Genomic DNA, 24,810 nt, shown 5'->3' with positions numbered 1-24,810 from the left:
TCGTCAATAACTCTGGTGTCAAAAAGCTCAATCAAGTTCTCTCTCTAATTAGGCCATGGTTTTCCAAATGCTCCTAACACTACGTTCATACTAGACCAGATAAATCCGTAATCGAAACGTTTTCTCTTTGCCTTGACCCTCCGTCCACACTGAAATAGCGTTTTCCTCCCCCGAAAACGGAGCTTTTCTAAAACGCCCTCCAGAGTGTGTAAATTTGAAAACGGCGATTGGGCAGAGCAGTGTGGTAACCATTGGGGTAACCAGAGATTTCTAAAAATGCTGTCATGACGTGCCGGAACAGATGGTGGCGGCAGCAAGGCATTTCATTGTTTTCTTGAACGCAAACCCCCACAACCTAACAATTTCAGAACAGATGGCAACGAGACTGAAGCCAGAAGTGTTAGAAATGTACTCACCAAATACTTTGACCCATAACTTACTGAATAAATAAGTATACTCACTTTGCCCTGTTTTCCGTCCTTGCTCGTATGAAGGTGGTTTACCTATTTATGCTAGTCCTTCTCTGACAATAGATGTGTTACAGCCTGATGTAACATTGTATGGAAATACAAGATAACACTGATGCAGTCATGTTTTATACATTTAACAAGGTGCTTTTCTAATGTATTGCTTGTGCAAACATCCCTTAATCTGCCAGCATATCTGTTCCTCAATATCCCAGTGGATATTGGGTGTACCTGTGGTGCAATTCCTTCATAGTGATTGCACCCTTTCCATTTGTGAGTCCTACCTATATAGACTCAGTGGACAAGCTCTCTGTTATGTCCTCATTGAGTGCAGCTTTGAAACTGTCCCTGATTAGTAGTGTAACTTCCCTCCTTTTTGCCACCTCCCACCTTTTTTTAAAATATCAAAGCCAAGGGACATTATGCACCAGTTCCTGTCCCCCTCTCAACCAAGTCTCTGTAATGACCACAACATCGTATTTCCATGTACTGATGATGATGATGACATCAACTCAGGCCTGAGAGACCAGCGTCAGGCATTTTCATGCCTTACAATCTGATCCATCCTCTAAGTTCATCACCCTTACCCATAACACTCCTTGCATTAAAATACACACACTTCAAACTATCCGTCCAAACGCTTCTATTACTTTGCTCCTGCCTCTTTTTACTAGCCCTGACATCTACTTTCCTCTCTCTCTTTCTCTCCGCTTTCTGACCTGGTGCTCTGATTCCCATCCTCCTGCTGAACTGGTTTAAACCCTCCCAAGTGACACTAGCAAACCTCCTGGTCAGGATGTAGGTTCCCTTCCAGTTTATGTGCAACCTGGCCCTTTTGTACAGGTCATCCCTGCCCCAATGATCCAAGAACCTGAAATCCTCCTTCAGCCACTCGCTGATCTGTACTATCATCCGATTCCTGCCCCGAATAACAAGTTGCACTGGAAGTAATCCTGAGATTGCTACTTTGAAGGTCCTTCTCCTCAGCCTCTTCCTGAACTCCCTACACTCACTGCGCAGTTCCTCTTCTTGCTTTCTACCTATGTCATTGGTGCTAATGTGCACCACCACCTCTGGGTGCTCACCCTTCCCTTCAAGAATTATACTGCAGCCCCTCCGAAACACCCTGGCCCGGGGCCAGGGAGGCAACACACCACCTTGGCTTCTCTTAAGTAGCCACAGAATCTTCCGTCCATCCCCTAACTATGGAGTCTTCTTTAACTATTACTTTGCCTGATGTTACCCTTTCCTGCTGTGCCTCAGAACCAACCACCTTGCCACCGGCCTAGCTGCTGCTGCTGTGCCCTGGTAGGTCATTGCCCCCAGGAGTATCCAAATTCAGAAATTCTAATTTCTGAAGGAATTGCCACAGGGGAACTCTGCACTAACTTCTTACTCCCCTTACTTCTCCTATTGGTCACCCATCTACTATCTGAAGCCTGCACTCTAGGTGTGACCTACTCAATAAAAGTTTAATCTAAGAGGTTTTTAGCCTTGCAGAAGGTTCTGAGTACATCCAACTCCAGGTCCAGTTCCTTCACCCTCGTCAGTCAGGAGCCCAGGTTGGGTGTACTTCCTGTAGATGTCATGAGGGAGATGGCCAGAACCCTGAAATCCCACATCGGGCAGGAGGAGCAATCCAGCACCTTAACTACACTGAACTGAGGACTAAAGATTTACACACAATAAAAAAAATACCTGTTCTTACTACAAAGAAGAGAAAATCAGCAGATGCTGAAAATCCAAGCAACACACTCAACATACTGGAGGAATTCATCAGGCCAGGCAGCATCCATGGAAAAAAAAAGTACTGTTGACATTTCAGGCCGAGACACTCTAATAGTCCTGCCAAAGGGTCTCGGCCCAAAATGTCGACTGTACATTTTTCCTTAGATGCTGCCTGGCCTGCTAAGTTTCTCCTGCATTTTGTGTGCATTACTTGTGCCTTTCTGTGAAATATTTAAGTTTAACGTTCATCTTGCCTGTTCTCACCAAAGCCTGACCACTCCATCAAAGACCACACCTCCTACACCTCCCTTCTTTTTATTGGCTCACATAAAACTCACTCCTGATGTGACTTGCTCCCTCCTTGCAACAATGCCATTCTCTCATTTGCTAATGCAAGAAATGGTTCACTCCCAAAAAGACTGATTCTTCTCAGATGGCCACCGCCTTACTCACTCGCTAATTCAGAGAATTCTGAGCACTTTGCAGCTTTTTGAAACTAACAACAAAAATTGCCAAAAGATTTTGCGATTCCTCAGTCCATGCATGCAATGTGTTTAGATAGGAAGGATTTAACACAAGATATTGTGGCTATACGTAGCAGAGAAGCAAGTTGTTCTGTCCAATATGCTTATGGCCATTTTATGTTCTAACCAGGCCCCTCACCGTTCTACAGATTCTTTAAGTGCTTCCTCCTGGTTACAATAATAGTTGACCGTATGGAATCAGCTGAGGAAAATTTGTTTGCTCAGATTGCAAATCTGTGGAATTTTCTATTCTACTTTGTTGCAACGGCTCAGTTGCTGCATATATTCAAGAGCTTGATTAATAGATTTTTAAATGTCAAAGTAATCAAGAGAAATGAGGGAAGTTCAGTTTGATATACATGCTCAGACATAATCTTATTCAGTGAAGGAGGATATTTGATGAGCAAAGTGTTTTTTTCATTTCCCTTTCTCTTGCACTTTTATTCTTTACAACTCTATGTACTTGTAATTCTTTAAATATATTTATGCTTTGATTACTTACATGGTAACAAATTCCTCATCTGAACACCCTCAGTATGGAAGTGCTGCAATATAAGAAAGGTGTATGTCTGGATATTTCAGAATTGGGTTTATCATCACCAGCATGTGACATGAAATTTGTTAACTTAGCAGCAGCAGTTCAATGCAATACATAATATAGAAGAGAAAAAAACAATAATAAATAAAATAAAAATAATAATAAATAACTAAATTACAGTAATAGATTAAAAACATGCAAAAACAGAAATACTGTATATTTTTAAAAAGTGAGGTGGTGTCCAAGGGTTCCTGGGATAATGTGGCTTTTATTTTTCAAAGTGGTTCAGATTGTTACTACGGATCTTCCCAAATTCATTAATATTTTGTAAAACACTTTAAAATGATTTGGATATGACTTTCAGAACTTCATTTATTGTTACAGGAATTTGATAAAGATTGATTACAGATCAAATCATTACATAGTGCATTGAACTAGAGTAAGATAAAACAATAATCAGATTAAAGTGTGAAACCAATTGAAAGACTGCTGTACAGGTAAGCCATAAAGTGTAAGATCATAATGAGGTAGATTTTGAGGCCAAGAATCTATCCTATCATTTCCCATTTCACACTGAATCCAGGCACAGGTTGGAGGAGCAATGCCTCATATTCTGTCTTCCTAGTCTCCAACTTGATGGCATTGACATAGATTTCTCTAAGTTCCAGAAAATCACTCTTCCTTCATTCCTGTGCCCTCCTCTTCTCTTCCCCTCCCTCCCAATCGCGACATGTTTGTCACATCCCTTTGGTTCGCACTGCTTTTCCTTTATTCCATGGTCTACTGTCCTCTCCTATCAGATTCTTCCTTCTTCAATCATTGCTTCTTCCACCTGTCACCTCCCAGCCTCTTACATCATTTCATTTAGTGCAGCTCCCCTCTCACCAAGACACCTGTTACCTGCCAGCTTGTGCTCAACCCTTACCTTTTCATTCTGGCTCCTGTCCTCTGACTTGCCAGTCCTGACAAAAGGTCTTGGCCCAAAACGTCAAGCATCCATTTCTCTCCGCAGATGTTGCCTGACCCACTGAATTCTTGAAGCACTTTGTGTGTTGTTGTTACTGTGTCTTCAGGTTCATCACCGTGCTTGACAAATCCAGGTTTGCCCACAGATGCCTCATATAGCAGAAGCAATGCTGTTCTTTGCAGACAGCCACAGCCTCTATAAATCTCTCACACTAATACACAAGTATATCAAGTGCCATTGGATCGTTCCTACACTAAGTAGACTCTTGCAGATGTAATCTTATAATTTCCTCATGGCAAACCCCATGATTTGAGGCAACACCAAGTATCTGAAGAAATAACTATTATTTTAGAAAAATATACAGAAGTCATCCTTGCATGCTGAAGAGACTAGACAGATGTATGCATTCTGGCTTTGGTCCCACATTCCAGATAGCTGTCCAAGATCATAGAGGATATTCATATGACAGGGGCAGAATTAGGCCATTTGGCCCATTGAGTCTGTTCTGCTATTCCATCATGGCTTATTTATTTTCCCTCTCAACCCCATTCTCCTGATTTCTCCCTGTAACCTTTGATGCCCTTACTTATCAAGAACCTGTCGAATTTAAATATACTTAATGACTTGGACTCCATAGCCATCTCTAACTGCCCTCTAACTAAAGAAATTCTTCTTTCAATTCTGAATCTGTGCCCTCTGGTCCTAGACTCTCCCTCCATTGGAAACAACCTCTCCATGTCCACTCTATCTAGGCCTTCCAATATTCAATAACTTTCAATGAGACCCCCTCCAACCTTCATTTTTCTAAACTGCAGTGAGTACAGGCCCAGAAACATCAAATGCTCCTCATACTGTATGTTAACCCTTTCATTCCCAGGATCATTCTCGTGAACCTCCTCTGGACCCTCTCCAATATCTGTGTATCCTTTTTTTAGATACGGGGCCCAAAACTGCTGCACAATACAGTACTCAACAAGTGGTCTGATAATGTCTTACAAAGCCTCAACATTACAACCTTGCTTCTGTGTTTTAGTCTTTGCAAAATGTATGCTTTCCATTAACAGACTGCACTGCACTTTTTCTATAACTGCAACACTTTAAACTGCAATCTCTTATTTTACCTGCACTAACTTAATACATTTGATCTGTATTGTTGGTAGTCTAATTATAGCTTTGTCATTTTTCGGGCTGACTGTATAGAGTTCACGAAACGTAAGCCGGCACAACAGATGGAGCTTATTGCTGGAAGTCTTACGCCCCATTTTGCACCAAAATATCCTATTCCCACACCAGATGGCTGATGCATAGATGTGTTGATATCAGCACAAATATTGACTGTCTATACCTGCTACATAAATATCAAGTAGTTTGGTCCCTTCTTTTTGGAGGCTCACTCAACTAATAGTACCACCTCTTGCCAAAGTACACCAGCCCATCCATTGTCCATGAACAATTGTAACAGCCATTGAGCATAGAGACTTCCAAGAAGGACGAGATTTTTCTGACTAACATCTGTCATAGTGGCGGCTCCACTTTGCCATGTATTTCCTCCCACCGGAAGTGTAAAATGTGAATTTTAAAATTCCAACAAATAGTGCTGTAGATGGGAAAATGTTAGTTCCATGCATTGGTTCTGCTCAGTGCTGGGGTATATTGTAGGTGTAAGAGGAGGTTTATTCTGCAGCCAACTTTGCTATGTTATGTGCAAGTGTTTGAAAGAGCCACTGGACAGTAATGAGTCTCAATTACCGTCTTCTAGAACAAAATTCTCTATTAAATCATACTAATCCTAATTTCAATGGAAGTTCATTCATTGTAACATTGATGTTCTGGATCAAGCATGGCAGTTACTGGGGGGAGACTGTTGTCTCTGTACCACTCACAGCTCACTGGACAATATTCACAGAGGAGATTAAGTAGTTGCACATAAATGGCAAACTGTCTACTGTGGCCTCTCTTAATTAATAGTTCTTTAGGTAACGGCCTGGTTTGTGTGGGAATAGCAGGAAGTATCTTCTCAGCAAACCAGTAACATAATCATTTTCTTTGGCTCGTTTTACTTTTATCAGCTCCTGACTTCATATCATGACTGAAGTGAGAGACAGTGCAAAACTGAGTATGACCATTTCGACTGATTTTGCAATTTTTCAGAATATTTATTTGAGATGGAAATTGCAAAAGCAGGCTTCCTTTAAAGTCGATCATAAATATTTCAAGAACATTACAGTTTTGTTTATGATCATTCTAATGCTTCCCTCTTGTTGAGTAGAGTGTGTGGAACATGCTTCTGAAATGAAAACAGGATCTGCTACAACATTAACTGCATTACAAGTTTCTGCTGTAACATCGTCCAGACATAGTTCATATCTGCAGCCAGCCCCGCAAACAGAAAGTAAAGTGCCTTATGATCAGTCAGAACCAATTTCTGCTGAAGCCAGCCGGGTTGACAAAAGTGAGGACATCTCAGATCTCACTGCTGGAAAAGCAATGTCCATAAAAGAAAGGTAACAATTCAATTGAAACTTAAATGCTCTAGAAGATAAAATAGTGCTGTTGTGTAGCTAAGTCATACTGCGATGGAAAAATAAATATAAAAAATGAATAAGCTAGTAAATGTTTCAACTTATTACCTTGTTGCATGTTTATGCATAATTTATTCTTCATTCTAAATTGTTGACATTGTGGCTGACAAAGATGTTGCATGCAGATAGCTATTAGATGAATATGCAATTGAAGTTGATTGTGTTTAAAAACATAGCATAAATAAATTATGATTCACCTCAATATTTTATTTTCAGTGGAAAAGCTAGAGGCGCATTTTTATTTCTATTTTTTTCCTGAAATTCTAGTATTGAGTACCAACAAAAAAAAATTTTCTTGAGAGTATAAATGTAAAATATACTTTACAACTGGTAGCAGTATCACGGTATTCAGCATCTATGCTTTGATGCTTAAATTTCTCTGTCAGTGAAATAAAGTAAAGGTTAAGGATCATAATTATAAACATTTAATTAAAATTATTTGCATCAGTCTCCCATTTTGTGCTGCATACAAGACAGGCAAAGCCATTTGATTTCAAGTTTTCAAATACAGTACATGTCCTTGAAAGGTGGAGGCTGTTTTGTCAAAACATCTAACCCACTGATATGAATCTGTGTATCATTAGTACTGACAAATCCTATGTGTTTTGCTCGTTTTTTTCTATTTTAATTGTTAGTTGTCATTTTTCCCCCTTGATTTGCAGCTTGCTTCCTAAGTAAAACTCTTCATTTCCTCTCAATTTTCATGCTATTTTCTCACTTTTTCATGTGTACTTCTGCGTATGTGTGTACACTGACTCTCTTGTATGATATCAAATTTATTTTAATAAATCACCGTTTAAAGTTCACTAGTTTAAAATTCAGTAAAATGCTGTACATCGAAGGAATCTACATATTCCTTTGCAGTGTATGGCTTGTGTGCTAATTCTCTTCCCTATTTTTCTTTATTACCCATCATTAGATTTGTCTTTTCTATCTTCCCTGATTTCTTTGTAAACATGGCTAGACAGATTGTGTATTTCTACAAAAGTTTCAATTACTCTCATTTCCAGTCAGCTAATAGTCTGTTTGGAGTGTGTCTATTTTCCAGATGTTACTACTTTCATTTTTGTTCTTTGTTTGAGAAGCAGTAGAGTGCAGTATCAAAAAAGCTTGAATTAGATCGGTAAATATTTATTTTAGATGTGACCTTTCTAAGCTTGCTTTTGAATTAGTGTAAGCAGACACTATTTTTTTGATGCAAGTCATTTGTAAAATCTTGGCACCCCTCCAGAAGTACAGTGTGCATGATTGCATGCTGGATCTGTTCACTATATTTGGTAATTGATTTCTCACATCCATAATAGGGCCTTAAATTTATCTGCCTGTAAACATTCTTCATCGCCCAGGTACTGCACAATAAATTGTGGTACATTTCTTAGTATTAACTTCATACTAATTTAAAATACAGATCGATTTTCTGATAACTGGTAATACATGTCATATAAAACATTTAGTGCTTGGCCTTTTCCCTCCTCTCTTTCCGCCAACTCAAATCCTCTTTTAAAATAAAAGAATGATTTACCTTACTACTTTCTACTTAGTGCAATGCCCCTGCTTTTCACGATGTAATCTCACCTACTTTTGGAAACTGGGCAAGGGTGGGTTACTGCTTTGTGAAACACTTCCACTCAACCCAGTGCAGTGATTCTGAGCTTCTGCTCTGGGAAAAGCTTCCTACACTTCCCCAGTGAAGTTCAGTGAGATACAGCACCTCATCTCTTGCAATCTTGTGAAATGAATAATTCATTTAGAAATCTCAGATAATGATTCTTGGTCCGTTCACATCCGCTCTAGATGTACTTGCTTCTTTTACTCTGTACCATCCACCACTTCCATCATATAATCTCCCCTACCTTACTGCGAACATTTTCCTTTGGTTTCCAAATCATTATTTCATTTCTTAATTTAATTTTTAAATTTCCCATCATATTTTCTTTCTCTACATTTCAGTTCTTGTCTTTTCCCTAACTTTTTCCACTTCTAAAGAAAGTCGATTGAACTAAAACGTTAGTTATTTTTCTTTCCTTCCGCAGATGCCATTTAAGTTCCTTTTCTCAGATTGTTTAGTACTTTGATATATAAATACAGAACCATTTGTTTCAATTAAACCACGCTATATTGAAAGCTGAGAAATCCATGTAAAGAAGTCTGGGACATCCTTCAAACCAGGATGTCCCAGAGAACACAGCATGATCACAAAAAAAGACTCCTCTTCCACCTTTCACAGTTTTAATCAGCTATTAAAAGCTGGCAATCTATTATTCTTTTTATTTGTCTGGGGGATACAGACATCACTGTCAAAGTTGCCCCTGAACTGAAAAGGCAGTCAAGAGACTGCCACCTTGATGGGTCTGGAATTGTATTTCATCCAGACCTGGTAAAGGTGACAGATTTGCTGGAGGCAGTTAATGACCCACCCCCCCCCCCACCACCATGGTTACTGTTACTAAGGTCAGCTTTTTCTCCAGTTTGATTAGTTGGATTGAAATTCCCAAACTGACCCAGTGGGACTTGAGCATTTATCTCTGGATGCTAATCCATAATTTAGCCAGTTCCTACCACGTTCATCTGTTTAGACTCGCCAATTGATACGTTCCTGACTTCCTGACCAATGGATATGTTATGGAGTTTGTAACTGAATAGGTATCTTACTCACTCAGGCCCGTAGCTCCCAGTGGAACATAGGCTGTCGATGACTGCCTGTCTCCATCATCCTCTGAAGTTGATGGTATGATTGGAGTTCATCTACGTTTCTGCAATCCATTGCATCCTCTGTTCACAAGCGGCCTGTTGGCCAGCCTTGCCCATTTCCACCTCTCACGACAGGGCCATAGGGTTGGACTTTGAGAGGCAAATACGAGTCGAATTTAACTAATCTCTGAGAAAGACCATATTTGCTTTAATGAAGTCAATTCAGAATCTGTATTTCCAAAAAATGTGTCTACAATTTTTAAAGCTCAGTGGAATAGATGTGCGTAACATTTGATATTGTCTCTCCAAGTCATTCAAGATACTCATACAGCAAATAGCTGAGGTTTGAGAGAAATTTGGTGCCAGTGGAATACCCCTGATCAGAACAGCGTACAGTGAACCATAGTTTGAAAGTGTGCCTATACAGAGGCCAGTTGTTGTCTGAGTTGGTCTCAGCTGTAGAGCTAATTCTCCACTCCGCCCCACCCCCAAGGCTTATCATCACAAGAGAACACTTTGGCGTTCACCCTCAGAAAATACAAATGAACGATGGAAAGAAGCATGAAAGAACAGCAGGCGGCCTCTGTCTGATGGAACTCTCTGCTAAAAAGTCCTATGGCATTTCAAATAATAGAACGAAATCTTCCAGTAAAAATAGCAGCCAATCATGACGCACAGTTCTGTGCATTCAGAGGCTGAGAAGACGGGACAAAACTTTTCTGAACTTGGTTGATTTATGCCACTCTGCCTTTCGATTTTCAAATAGGGCATCTCTCTTTCGGTTGTCGTGTTGTTTTGCTTGCAGTTTTTGTGCAGTAATTACCTACTATAATGCACTGCTTAAACTTAGGGCTCATAATTTAACAGGATAAGTATCCTTCTAACAACATGTTAATTGCTAGTGCGATGCTGATTCAACACTCAGAAATAATTAAATTATTCCTGCATGCAGTAAATTATTCTTGGGGTATTAAAACATTTCAAATTTTAAATAGCTATCCCCAACCGACACAAGAATTCCCAGATGCTCCATTCACTATGCTACCCAATTATCACCTCGCATTTTGTGCATGTTGTGCTTTAATTATATTCAAGTTGAACAGTGTAGGTTAAAGTTCAAGAAAATGCATATAGTTCTCTGCTCCAGAAATACTTGGCTCATTGGTTTCTAAATTGCCTCTTGAAATACTTATTGACGCACACAAAATGCTGGAGGAACTCAGCGGGTCAGGTAGCATCCATGGAAATGAATAAATAGTCAACGTTTCAGGCCAAGACTCTTCTTCTGTACTGGAAAGGCATGGGGAAGGTGAGGGGAGGGGAAGAAGGCTAGTTAGAAGGTGAAGCCAGGTGGGGAGGAAAGGTAAAGGGCTGGAGAGGATAGGAGAGGAGAGTGGAGCATAGGAGAAAGGGAAGGAGAAGGGAACCCAGAGAGAAGAGGTAAGAGGCCAGAGTGGAGAATAGAAAAAGAGGGGAGTGGTGGGAATTTTGTTTCCGGAAGGAGAAATCGATATTCATGCCAGCAGGTTGGAGGCTACCAGGTTGAAGTACTTGAGCTGGTTCCCCTCAAAATCAGAACACTTTATAAACCTGATAAGCCTTACATTTCAAATGAATGGAATCCTTGTTCTTTTTCAGCTGTGAAAATGTTATAGATCAGGTTGAGGGTGTCATTTCCCACATGAAATTTGGCCTTCCTGAGTTTTCTTTGTGGGACCTTTATGTAGATTTGGTATAGAAGCAGTTGAACAGACTTACAATTTTAAGTTCAAAACATCTTTTGAAAACCCTTTCCCAATGAAAGCACTCAACAGCATGTAAGCAGGAAGCTTGTTACTATCTGGTACACAACAATGTATGGATACCTGAAATTCTGTCTTAATTTCAATATCCAACAGCAAGAGATGACTTGTAGCTTAAGTCCAAATGATAAAGTTCTTACATTAAATTCTTGAGAAACGCAATGCCCTACCGTTATTTTGCCTTCTGTTAACCTCACGGAAGACGAATTTTCAAGAGAGTCAACATGTATGTGCGTGAAGCTCTGTAGTGATTTGTTCAGGAACCTTGGTGAAACTAATGATCCAAGTACTAAATATATTAATTTGTTTGATGACTGCATATTCATTCATTTTATTTTTCTACAAAAGTGTAAAATTTCACACTTTTCTACAACTTTTTGCCATGTCTTCATATTAATCACTCTAAAGCCTCTCAGCATCAGCTACACACACACACACAGACTCATGTTTTTTTAACTACTGCAGGAATATTGAATATATTATGTTAGATACAGATCACAAACAGATGAGATTCCAGCAGCATCCCACTGGTCGTAACCTTTTAACCTGTTTCTTAATCAGTCCTCAGTCCACTCTCAGTGCTCTGATTTAGACAGAATAATCTATGTTTGGCAGCTTCAAAAATTCCTCACTTTCTCTGAAGCAGGTGTTCCTCAGTACTGTATAGAGGGTTTTATGTCTTCTGAAATGATAAATGCAAAATATTGGTTAAATTTATCTGCCAAGTTCTTACTTCCCAGTAGAAGTATAACTCTAACTATAGGGTTATTAATTAACCCTTTCTCATTGCAAAAAGCTAGATCAAAAATAATCTGGTCCTTAGTTAGTTCTTTGTGATGATCTGGAAAATCATCAGTTATACTCTCCATCTCTCTGTGAATTTGTTCACCCTGCCCTTACTGCAAACTTGGTTTGCTGACATCTTAAGGAGATTAAAGTCTCACGATATTACACTGTTTAATTGTACCATCTCCCTACCCACCCACTCCCCGCACCATTAACACTTCGCAGTCTGTTGACAAGCCCAAAGAGTATCTGTACATCCAAAATGGTAACTGATTCTGAGTTTCTATCATTTCTCTAAACTGCCCTTCTGATCTTTTATATCCAAAGCCTCTTCTTTTCCATTTCGTCTAGTTCTTCCATCAGTCTTAAAAAAAAACCCTGGGAAATGTAATACTTTTCAAAGCTACACCAGTGTCTCACAAAGGTTCATAACCTGAAGTCTCTGCATGCTGTGCTAAGATATCCGCGGCTAAGTCAGTGCTGCTGGAGGGCTCTAAAATTGTAGGAACATACAAGATGCTGTTGCATGTCAGGCAGAATCTCTGGCGGGCAATGACTAGTCAACATTTGTAATGAGACCCTTTCATCTGTCTAGTATATTTTCATTTGATACTTTAGATAGTAACCAATTTCCACAACTACAACATAAAACAGAAAAAGGAACTGTGTAATAACCAACTTTATAACGTGTATTAAAATATTTTGAGGTATTGATTCCTTTATTACCTCTTCCGTATATTGTAATCTTTCCTTTTCTTTTACCAATGGTAACCTGCTCCTTAAACTTGATGGTGCAATTTTTCTCCAGGATGGCTTTGCTGAAGAAAAGTGGAGAAGAGGACTGGAGGAACAGAATTAACAAGAAGAAAGACAGTAGCAAGATGACCATGATCAGCCGCTATTCTCAGTATCAGGAAACAGAGCAAACTTATATCAAAAAGGTAACTCCTTTTGCAAATGGCACATGTATGAATAATTGCCAATATCTTGGGCAGCAAAATCTTAAAATACTTTGTGCCTATTATTTTGTGAGAGAGCATGGTAATACACATTATAAGAACTTCAGACCTATAAGTATTTGAAAAGCATAACTACAACCCTTACAACAGAAAGAATGTAAAATGCAGAATTAATGAATTAAATAAATAGTTATTTGAGTAGTTAGTTTCAATTGTAAAATGTTTAAGCCATTTAACGAAGAGAAGTGTAAGTCTTGATTTCAAAAAGAGTGTTTTCTGATGGTAAATACCTCCTTGCATGCTTACTATTTGTGTGGGAAAATCTGAAATGTTAAGGCTGTTCAGATGAATATTTAACTTAAATTGATGTTGCATATGTCAGCCACAGTTTTTTTGAATCCAAATAATGATAGCATGAGATTCTGTTTGCTTAAATGAGTTTAACTGACAGCACTGTAAGAGTTAGCTAGTCTTCTCTGGGAATTGATATGGAGCTGTTTACTTTGGGGTTGTATTAAATCATACAGCATAACTTCCATTAGAGCAAAATGCCTTCTGTATTGCGGTGACAATATAATTGTCAACAATCTGTCATATTACCTTAGCAACTTCCATGTGTCGGCTTTGTATTAGAGAAAATTCTAACTGATAGAATTTATATTCATTTGGGAAGGCAAAGATTAAGAATGATCTGCATGGCTCTGTGAGAGAAAGATCCTGCCTTCTTAATTTAATTGAAATTTTTGAGGAGGTAATAAACAATTAATGATAGATATGGCCTGAATAGACTTAAGGCTACGTTCACACTAGACCGGATAAGTCCGTAACCAAAAATTTTTCTCTTCCTTTTGACCCTCTGTCCACACTAAAGCGGCGACTTCCTCCCCCAAAAATGGAGCTTTTCTAAAATGCTGTCCAGAGTGTTTAAATCTGAAAATGCCGATTGGCCAGTGTATTGTATACGGGGTAACCGAAGCTTATTAAAAGTGCTGTCGTGACGTGCCGGAACGGATGGTAGTGGCAGCACGGCATTTCATAGTTCTCTTGAACGCAACCTCCAACACCACAACAACAAAGGCGGGCAGCTTCAGGAGACTGTCCCTGAGCAGAGTGTTACTGCAGCTTTGCAGTATGACTGAGAATTTCAACCCCCATGCAACCTAACAATTTCAGAACAGACGGCAACGAGACTGAAGCCAGAAGAGTTAGAAATGTACTCACCAAATACTTTGACCCATAACTTACTGAATAAGTAAGTATTCTCACTTTGCCCTGTTTTCTGTCCTTGCTTGTATGAAGGTGGTTTACCTATTTATGCAAGTACTTCTCTGACAATAGATGTGTTACAGCCTAATGTAACATTGTATGGAAATACAAGATAACACTGATGCAGACATGTTTTATACATTTAACAAGGTGCTTTATTAATGCATTGCTTGTGCAAACATTCAATAGATGCAATTGTCACTACTTCCAAAATGTCATTTTTAAGTAGTAGCTTATGTTTGGCATAGACGTGAAAATGTTAAGGCCAAAAAAGGAAAATTGTAAGTTTCATTTTTACTCAGGTAAAAATAAAATCACTTTTGCCCAGTAGTTTTATTGCACATGTTAAATACAGCAAAATAATACAGAAAGACGTGGCAAAAGTAAAGGCAAACAAATGAGGTAACAGCAAATTTCACTTTTGCCCAGTAACAAACCTTATTGCATTTAGTTGTAGCTGTCGTCCCTTTCATCGGTGAAGAGACTATCGCTGTAGAAAATGTTTCCAATACTGTCCGTGAACTCCCTATCGGTTGCCTCCATATTGTTTGGCAATTTCCTTTTAAGTTTTTCTAGTTTGTAACTGGACAAATGTGAACCAAGACTTTCACGGCAAGATTCGACACCAAACACGTCACTTGTTTTCTGTAGATGTGTCCCGCGCATGCCCAGTAGGAGGAGATTTGTCCAAATACCCATGTTAATGTGGACAGAGGTATTTTCAAAAACGCTTGGTGTGGACACCTATAGTTTTTATGGAAAACCCGCATTTTCAAAATTATCCGGTCTAATGTGGATGTAGCATGTGACAAGATCCCACTTGGTAGGTTGGTCCACATGGGATCCAAGATAAGCTGTCCAATTGGATCCAAAGTTGGCTTGCAGATTAGTGACTCATAATATACCACAGGGGTGGTTGCTGGGATCATTATTATTATGTAGAATAACAACGTTGGTAGGAATAGAGGGGAAATCAGATCTGGCATTTGATGGAATCAAATTAGGCATTTAGGCAGACTCATTAAGGCAATCCTAATGTAGGCTAATGGGATTAGTGTGGATGAGCTACAAGTTCAGCATGGATGTTGAGAACCATAGGGTCTGTTTTTGTATCATACGTCTCTACAGTTCTATCTAATATAGCTAATCTGTGTTTTTTTTCCCCCACAATAGTACTTGAGTAGGTCATGCTAGAAAAATGGGGAGCAGTAAAATACCAAAGGCAGAAAAAAAGTTTAAATAGTTATAATCAGGTCATTGGATAAAAGTCAACATCTATAGTTTTAGTGGGTTCACCATGGCACTTGGTCAAATCAGTTAACATATTTCTATTTCCCAATCACACTGTTAATGTTCTTTCTAAGTTCCTGGTTTTGAGGCAGATGTTTACGGGTTTGTCTGGAAAAAGTGGAAAGGGGAGAAATGCAGTGTGAAAAGGCTCCAGGAAGTAATGCCAGGGCACTTAAAGGAAATGTTTTAATACATTAAGTAGCTGTTTACTTGCACATCCTCTTTCAAATGATTGCAGGCTAAAGAAAGGAGAGAGAATGGATATATTTATCAGAAGTTATGTTAAATAGCTTTAATATTGTCAGTTAGTGAGTCACAAACTGAGATACCTGGCAATACCAAGCCACCAAAACTGTAAAAATGAGAAGTATTGATAAGTTAGGGTGAGCACTTTCTCAACAAAGTAGTTCCGTAAATTGACTAAGAACTTGCTATAAGATTCAACATTCAAGTTCTGAGTCTTACCTTGTGAGATCTGTCTTGTGAGGAGTCCCATTACATGCAGGTACAATTTGTAATTGAGAAGGGTAATGAAACATTGGCTTTTTGTTTGCAAGGCTCGTTGTGTATAAAACGTATAAAGGCTTTGATGCAAATTTGCAGGACATTGGTGAGACCGCACCCTACAATACATTCATACTTAGGAAAGGATTATAAGTGTATTGGAGACGGTGCAGACAAGCTTTACTAGATGGCTTCCTGGGCTGAAAAGAAAGGCTGAACAAATTGGGGTTCATCTTATTGAAGGATAGACTGAGAGGTAGTCTTATTGTGATTCTGAGGGGAATCTGTAAGTGGATGCTGAAGGAATATTTCTCCTAATGGGAGCATCTAAAACAAGGGAGAATAAGGTGAGGCAAAGAAGAACTTCTCTGAAGGGCAGGAACATTTTTGAATTCTCTTTCCCATAGAACTGGGGAAGCAAAGTCATTGAGTGGATTCAAGGCCAAGATTGATAGGTATTTAAAATATGGGGTACAGTGGTGGGGACTGGAGAATTGATATGAAGATTAGCCATGATTTTACTGAAGGTGAGGAACAGACTCACGGGACTGATTTGTTTACTCCTCCTATTTCTTCTGTAGATAGATAAATAGTCGAGGTTTCTGTTTTTGATTAAACATTTTAATTCTAAAAAGATCTATGCTTATTGATCTGAGAGTTGCATTTCTAAAACCAAGTTTGCAATAAACTTCCTGCTCAAAAAATGTTGCCATCTTTCCATTTTATCCCAATCTGCAGGAGCAAGCAGACCTTACTGATGACAGCTGTGTTCCTAATCAGCTCTGGGTAAGACTAGTAGAGTGTGTTAGGAATTTATCAGGAGCTTGCCTTCTGTACCTGTTTGTGTTTCTGCCTGCTCTTAGGAGCAGAATGCCATCTTTCACTTGCGTCGTTTGTAAATGGCTGCTTCTCTGCTGATAATTGCGGAATTACTAATTGCACGAGTCAAATGTTTCTCAGGCTTTGCTGTTAAGTAGAGAGAATCACCATGAATATATATGAACACCATGTTAGATTGAAAGGCTTTCAAGGGCAATTAAGCTCATCCTGTGCAGTATATGGGATACAGTATTAAAGATAGCCAAAGGACCCTAGAATAACTGATAACATTAAAATTTTTGATCTCCGATGGGACAATTTGACCACCTAACTTGAGCTTCCTGCTAGTGATGAGCCATGTGCCTTCTTTCAGATATGAGCTTACTATTTACTGATCCCATGATACTAACTTGCTGGTAGGTACCATCTCAATGCAAATGGACATTTATATGTTGGCAGAATCTTGCCCAATTTAACCTAGGGCAGAGATCAAGCACTGATTACTGAAGGAAAAACTGGCTATGTCGTGCTCTCAATTTAGCTGACTGTCAAACCTATAATGCATACCTTGGGAACTTCAGAACATTATTACAATTAATTGAACAATGTAATACAAATGTTTTAAAATGAGTCAATAGTAAAATATTTTAATTAAAACCAAGCTCATTTGAACATTTAGAGTGCCTTGTCCTCTTGACAGCTATTCCTTGCCATTTTAAATGAGCAGTTTCACCTTTCTTGCACAAAGTCTGAACTGGCACATGTTCAATAAACTGATAGATTTCAAGCAGCTGATTAAGAGTCAAGGCCCAATACATCGACTCTTTATTCCTTTCTATAGATGCTGCCTGACCTGTTGAGTTCCTCCAGCATTTTGTGCGCGTTGCCTCTAGATTTCCCAGCTAATTACTAGGGAATTTCAGCAAGTTCATTCCATTTTGCTGAGCTCCATGGGATGTCCAGAAAATGACTGAAGAACACGGCTGGCTGCTTCAGAACTGCTTGATATTTACAGTGGGCAAATCCTGGCATTTCTGCCAGCATTTCACTGCAATCTCTGCTCCTGCAGTGTTTGCTTGATCGATGTTGAATTAGGATGCAAATTACTCCTTTAAGTGAATAGCAAAACACATTATACCCCTGAGTATAGCATATTTTGTTCAATATATAATGCTGTTAGGGTGTTAATGGTTTCTGTTCCAACCACAACTTTAACATTCAGCCACTCTGAGGTAAAGAGAGTCTGTGCACACATTGCATTGTAATGGGGCGGGGGGGGGGGGGGGGGGGGGAGATTGAATGAACACTCCAGCATGTCTGACACCAAAAGATGAGTTTAAAGTATATTTGTCCCCTCAGTGTGGCAGTGGCTTTGGTCTACACCAGCAAACCCAGCTTGCATTCATATAGCGCCTTCAAAGCGACAAATCTCCCAAGCTATCTCATGCAAGGTATATCAAGCAAAATTTGCCATTTTTACCATACATAGAAATACTGATCAAAAAGATCAGACAGAGGGCCTAGGTGTTCCTCTGAAGTTAGATTGTGGTTTAGGGGAGACATTCCAGAACTCGTATGGCTTTACCAGTGAAGGTGCGATCTGGAGCAATGAAATTATTGAACCAATCAGAAAGGGACTAAAACCATAGCTATTCTTTTGGGATGTAAAGCTGGGGGAAAGTACAGGAGGGAGAAAGGGATGAGGTATTGATTAACTGGAAGGACAGCTGGACAGTGCAGCAATGAACGTAATGCTTTACAGCAACAACTCCACCGACCCCACTGCTGCCTGTAAGGAGTTTATACATTCTCCCTGTGACCTCCTGGCTTTCCTCCAGGTGCTCCAGTTTCTTCCCACATTCCAAAGATGTATCGTTCAGGTTTAGTGAGTTGTCATTATGCTTAGCTGGTGCCTGAGGCCTGGCGACACTTGCGGGCTGCCTCCAACGCATGCCTGGACTATATTTGTCATTGAGATAAATGATGCATTGCACTGTATGTTTCTATGTCCATGTGACAAATAAAGCTAATCTTTTACCTTTAAAAGCAGCAAAGCCCTGGGTCAAAGGTGAAAGGGACATAGTGATTGTTAGGATGCAGCAGCAGAATTTAACTATGTGCCTGTGATGTTGCAGCAAGCAAATTTCTCAATGGATTTGTGTACAGCACATGTCCATTTGACAATAAACTCAACTTTGACTTTGGTATTTTAAAGTCAAATTTGATTTTGGAGAGTAGAAGCAGTGTTGATTGTCTTGCTAAGAAGCACAACCATTAGATTAGTTCAGGCAAGATTATTTGGCACTACGGTGGTGGAATTAAATGGTCTTGGAATGGCCCAGATATGTGAATAATTGAAAGGGTTTTAGTTTCTTTGCTGCATCACCAATTAGTTATACCCATGCAGGAATTGGAAGTGCTTGGCTCTGTTGATAAATACCTGATCGATTGTTCAGTTATGCTTTTACCAAGAGCTAGGAGAGGAGCCAATTACTTAATGAAGCAATGAGTTGAAATTACACTGAAATAATGTTGGTTTTAGAGTATTCACTTAAATTTTGATTGAATTGAGTTCAGTGCTTTAATAATCGTTCGTATTCATGTATCAGAGGTATGAGAGATGGTGGAAAGAAATAAGGAATTTGTTTTCTTTTGTTAGAAGCATTCCTGAGATTAAAATATGTGTGTTGCAATTCAACAACTCTTTTTTTTACACAGTTCATTTTAGTGATTGTCCCACTGATTCTCCTCGCTCTGGTAGCATCTGTAATTTTTTTTCTCTCTCTGCTTTTCTTTGTGTTTGTGTTGGTCTGCCTCAAAGATAGCTGATTCTCCTAGTTCTCAAATTAGTTCTGGAGGTTTTTAAGTGTTGCTTGTTTACTAAATCACTTTAAATATTATGTGTTGTCAATTCATCAGTGTGATGCATATACCCAAACTGATAGAATCCCTTCTCAATTGTTACAGTCTGCACTGGCTGTGAGTGTGAATTGTTTGCTTCATTTGGTTTGGTCGTGTTGAGCGCAAGATTGCCAGTTACATGGTAAATAGATATTTGGATTTAGTTGGACGTTTTCTGTCTTAATAATGACAGGAAAATAACAAAAGAAGATAAATGAGTTGAGAGCCCAGTTACGGAAGGTTCAACCACTAATTATATTGATTCATCAATGTTATGATTGAACAAAAATCATCAGCGTTTTGAATTTTCCAACAACTGTTGTCCATGTCAGATGTAGGGTTAGAATTTAGAAATAGCTGCATGTACAAATGACAGCTCATTTTCCACTTACTGAAGAGAATAAAATTAATTATCACTGTTCAAGTGTTGAACTAAATGCTCTGTAACTGAAGTAACCCATTTACTAAGAATATGTAACCAATGGAAATTCAGAATTTTCCACTTTTGCAGTCAAAATAATAGCATTTTGATTTTGATGGCCTGTTACTCCATTACAAAATCAGGCAAAGCACTGTCAAACTTTCCGCCAATTTTGGCATTTACTCGTTGCCAGGACAGACCCTATCCCTTGTCCTTCCTGCCTTTTGCTTAGAAACACTCTGTTAACCAAAACCCAGTCTTTCCCAAAAGTCAAAGATACTGTATACCCTTCTGTCATCGACTTTCCTGCCTGTCAATTTGTCTAGCTGTCGGATGGGAAAAAGAAGAAAGATGGTATGAGGTTTGGCATAAAATTCATCAATGTTTCAATAACTTCAGGAGTTACAGTTTTCGTTACTCAGTGTTGCACACCCCCTCTATATAACCATTAAGTCATGGTAACAAAGCAATTCATTCAACCAATTGAGTATTAGAAATTTTTCCTCACAAGTTTCATCATTTTCAAAAAGTTTTGTTGGAACGAAGGATTTGATGTGTGAATCATGGGCTAAGTTTACATCAATCTAAACTCAAATTATTTTAAATCATTGTTTTCAGGCTTAAAATAACTGTGATTAGAAAATCCTCGCATAGTCAGACAGTGAGAAGTAAATTTGGTTGTAACTTGAATGATTAGCAATGACCTGCAGGAAAGCCCTTGCTTTAAGCTTGTGTACTATTTGCATGCTTTGTTCACTTTACTGTCAGACTGTTTAAATTTCTGTGCTTTTCTTTCAACTCTATGCTTTGGAATTTGCATGTTAACATTTTTACAGGCCTTTCCCTTAGAAGACTAGGTGGATGGAATGGAAACCATAAAAGGCATGCTGTTTTGACATTTTCAAGTTGCACACATTGTGCGTACATTCAATTTTGAAAACAAATACAAAAGTACTTGCTAATGCTTCAGTGGTTTTACAGCCAATGAGCCTTTCATCTGGTCCTGTTGTGAATGATTAATATTTAATCATCTCCTCTTGTCCAGATCTTGAAAAGAGAGTTGTGAAAAAAAAAGTTGTCACAAAGTGACACCCAAACCGACAAGCGGTGCTGTTTCACAATGGCACATTTATTTCCTCAGCATTGTACGGTTGTGTTGAACGATTTCTGCGCATTTTCCCCATTAATCTGCTTCTCTTTGAAGTGCAGGTAAAGCTTACACAATGAGCAGTATTGGTTTGATTTAAAGCACTATGGTGAAAACATCAGGCTCTGACCTTTGGATGAGAGTTTAAAACTTTTTTACTGTATGTTCTAAAGCATATCTATCTCCAATAATATTTTGCTGTAGTATAAAGCTTATAAAATATAAATCATGTTAAGATTTTCGCTGACATTCTTGATGTGCTGTGGGCACATTAATCTACAAAGTGCTTTGCTACAGCAAAAGAGGAATTTGGTTTTGTTTAGAAGGCACAGATAAATTCGTCAGTATGAAGAATGCCAGTATGAAGAATGCCAGTAACAAAGTAAACAAAATCTTCTCCTCTAGCAGTAAGCAGTATGGAAGTTCCATGTTATCAAGCAGTTTATTTCTTGCAATGACTGGTTTAGTTGTTTACTTAAATATTTAGCTGATGTTAACAGTGGCTGCTGCCTTGCATGACCAAAGAATTCAACTCTGCTGAAAATGTTTTTGAAGGAAATGTACTCATTTGAAAGTGTATTCAATATTAACTGTTGGTGCCTCCAGGGTTTTATCTCCACTAAGTTTCTTTTCTCTTATTTCTTTTACTCTGCACCTGCTCATATCTGTAGGAACCTGTTTATTCTTCTACTTATTCTCCTGCACTTTCTGCTGCCCATAAATGTCAGTACGTTGTGCATTGTAACCAGGTGAGCAATGGGTTTTCACCCTTTGCATGAGTTAAGATGCACTCCACTACCAAATACTTCAGTGTGGCTACATCCACTTTGACCAGCTGTTTGCAGGCTTCATGTAATCAGCAATCAAAATATTATTTGGCTTTTAGACTAATTTTCAAATTGGATTATATATCCAGGTTTTTCTAATAAAAGCTGTTCAGTAATTGCTTATAAAATGATTTGTTGCTGCTTTATGTAAAACCAGAAAAGCTGCCTTAGTTTATTGTAAATCATACCCTTGCCACATCATTTTTAAATTTAAAAGTGTCGCAAAATTTGCATCCAGGTAAAATTGAACCCATAAAAATATTTGGGGGAAAAAGCATTTGAACATTAACTTTCGAATAGAAATGTTCATTTGTTTTGCATTTTATGGCTGCAGTATAGTGATCTGTATATTTAAGTCCATCGTTGTATGGTGAGATGAGGTGATTATCTCTTCCCTCAGCATCCTGAATTGTGTCCGAGGTCACTGACGACACATGGAACCAAACACTCCTCTCAAAATAAAATTTCAGATTAATGTGGTGTTATTCTCAATAATTTGCCATAGATTCAATGTATTAAAAACAATCAACTTTCCAGCAGTTATTTAATTAAAATGGCAAATGTTAAAGCTGCTTTTAATGTAGCTAAATTTAGAACATATTTTTGCATTTCTTGAAGTGAGGAAAATCACTTGAGTGCTAAAATTGTGTTTTTGGTGGTTCTTGCTTTCTCTTATTTCTGCAAGCCAGATTGAGTTTTGTGGCGCTATCTTCTGCTCTTTTCCTTTCCTTCTGTTTTCATTGAAGGTCATTTCTGGTAGTCCCAGAGAAGCAAGTCCTCTACTATTCGATGAACGCCATCCTTGGAGGTGGAAGGTGAAAGAATAGACTCTTAGATAATCTTCTTTCTGAGAGATGTTCTAACTGAATTAAGAAAAATGGTTTGCATGAAACTGCTAGTAACCAGTACTAAACACTCAGACTACTGCAGTAAGATCTCTGCACCAAACTATAAACTCTCTGTATTTCTATGTGAGTCATTAATGTTTAAGTAAATCTGACTTGTATATTCCTCAAATTATTATTGCATCTTTCTAAACAGTTTTAAATTTCTACTCACTTTTGAAAGGACTCACATTTCCAATTTCGCTGATTAAGCTTAATCAGTGAGATGCAGCTGTAGATATCCTATAAATATTCCAGGTTTTACAGGATTTAAACATAATTCCTCGGTGCCTTCAAATTACTTAATTTCATAGAGTTCGCACATTTTTCCCTACAACTGCATGGGTTCTCCCGAAGAGTTTTATTTTCTAGCACATTGATGTGCTGGTGATAGGCTAATGGGCTTCCCTTTATTGTCCCTAAGGTGTGAAGCATAAGAATTGTGTGTGGGGTGAGGGGGTGCAGGTTGCAGAGGCACAGACTTGATGAAAATGGGTGCCTAGTAATCCAAAGGGCATGTACCGTCGTTTGTGACTCTCTGAAGTAGAAGCAGGAGAAGGGCATTCAGGTCTAATAATAATCACCAGCAACTTGAGTCTTCATCCAAAATGAAAGTGAAAATACAGGAAACACTCAGCAGCCTAGCGAGCATCTGTGGAATAGCTAACGTTTCAGATTGAAAACTCTTCATCAAAACTGGAAAAGAAACATCTGGGGGTGGACTACAGGGTGGGAATTATATTTCCATGGTGTAATTATGCTGTTGGTGATTCAGGCAATTGCATAAGCCATTCCTGAGGCTTCATTTGAACCGGGGGGCTGCAAGTCGCAGACAGCGTGGGGTGTCTTAATACCTTCCAGTTTTCAAAGGCCAGAAATCACCAACTTTCTGTGTGGTTCAGATTCGTTGGGATGAGGTGTGAGGAGCCAACTTCAGTCTGGGGCTGAAGGTGAATTAAGTGGATTGATGCACCTTTTTTGAGTGAAACGAATCACTCCAACTCCCTGGACCCTACTAATACTAACCTCAGCTACCAACAGCAACTCTCCCCCACTCCGGCCGATTTAAGGTGCTGAATGCCTCGTATAGCTGGGCGAAGAGGAGAGGGTACAACCTCCACCCAGTTGCATGTAAAAGTGGCCGTTGAGTTTCTGTGGCCCTGGTCTTCACATTTGAACAGCCTCTATGCAACAGGAGTGCTTGACTCTGTGAACAACAGCTGGGAGGCTAGTTGTCAAACACTGGCTTAAGTACTTCCCCTCCGCAAACTCATCAAACCTTAAATTCTTCTTAGCAACAGCTGAAAACTGTCACCATTATTTTTTAAGCAAATTGCTGCCCATTTATGGAATTAAATTCACTGAGGACTATGTTTGATGATTTCTACAGGGAAGGCTTTGGTTTACCATTGCTAATGATTTAGCACTTCAGAAACATTTCAGATCTGGAAGCAGCAGTAGTGCTTTTTTTTTAAAAAAGGGATTTTTTTAAAATCCTGTTCAAATCTGTTGCAGAAGATGCTGTGTTATATAGCAACAGTTACACTGCAGTGGGCTGTATTCACACCAAGTCATATGATACAAACAATAAACTCTACAAGGAATTAATTCCTGCACTAGACATCGTGTAGTTTTATACTTGCCTTAATGCAATTGATGCTAGAGCTCTCCGAGATACAGTAAATGCTGCATCCTCATTCCAGACTG

At 38.9% G+C, this 24,810-nt stretch overlaps 1 protein-coding gene across 6 annotated transcripts in view; it reads left to right on the top strand.

Annotated features, from left to right (window-relative positions):
* svila (supervillin a) overlaps nucleotides 1-24,810 on the top strand; it is a 259,828-nt gene that overhangs the window by 181,726 nt on the left and 53,292 nt on the right. For 5 of the 6 annotated variants that reach the window (XM_059971985.1, XM_059971984.1, XM_059971983.1 and 2 more), the window contains 3 exons: nucleotides 6,494-6,728; nucleotides 12,894-13,026; nucleotides 16,843-16,890. In XM_059971985.1, coding sequence (XP_059827968.1) covers nucleotides 6,494-6,728; nucleotides 12,894-13,026; nucleotides 16,843-16,890 — 416 coding nt within the window. The remainder of the gene's footprint in view (nucleotides 1-6,493; nucleotides 6,729-12,893; nucleotides 13,027-16,842; nucleotides 16,891-24,810) is intronic. The other variant, XM_059971988.1, reaches the window with a different exon arrangement.

Source organism: Hypanus sabinus, chromosome 6 (assembly GCF_030144855.1).
Source record: "Hypanus sabinus isolate sHypSab1 chromosome 6, sHypSab1.hap1, whole genome shotgun sequence".
Taxonomy (NCBI): Eukaryota; Metazoa; Chordata; class Chondrichthyes; order Myliobatiformes; family Dasyatidae; genus Hypanus; species Hypanus sabinus.
This window is presented reverse-complemented; position numbering and strand designations above follow the sequence as displayed.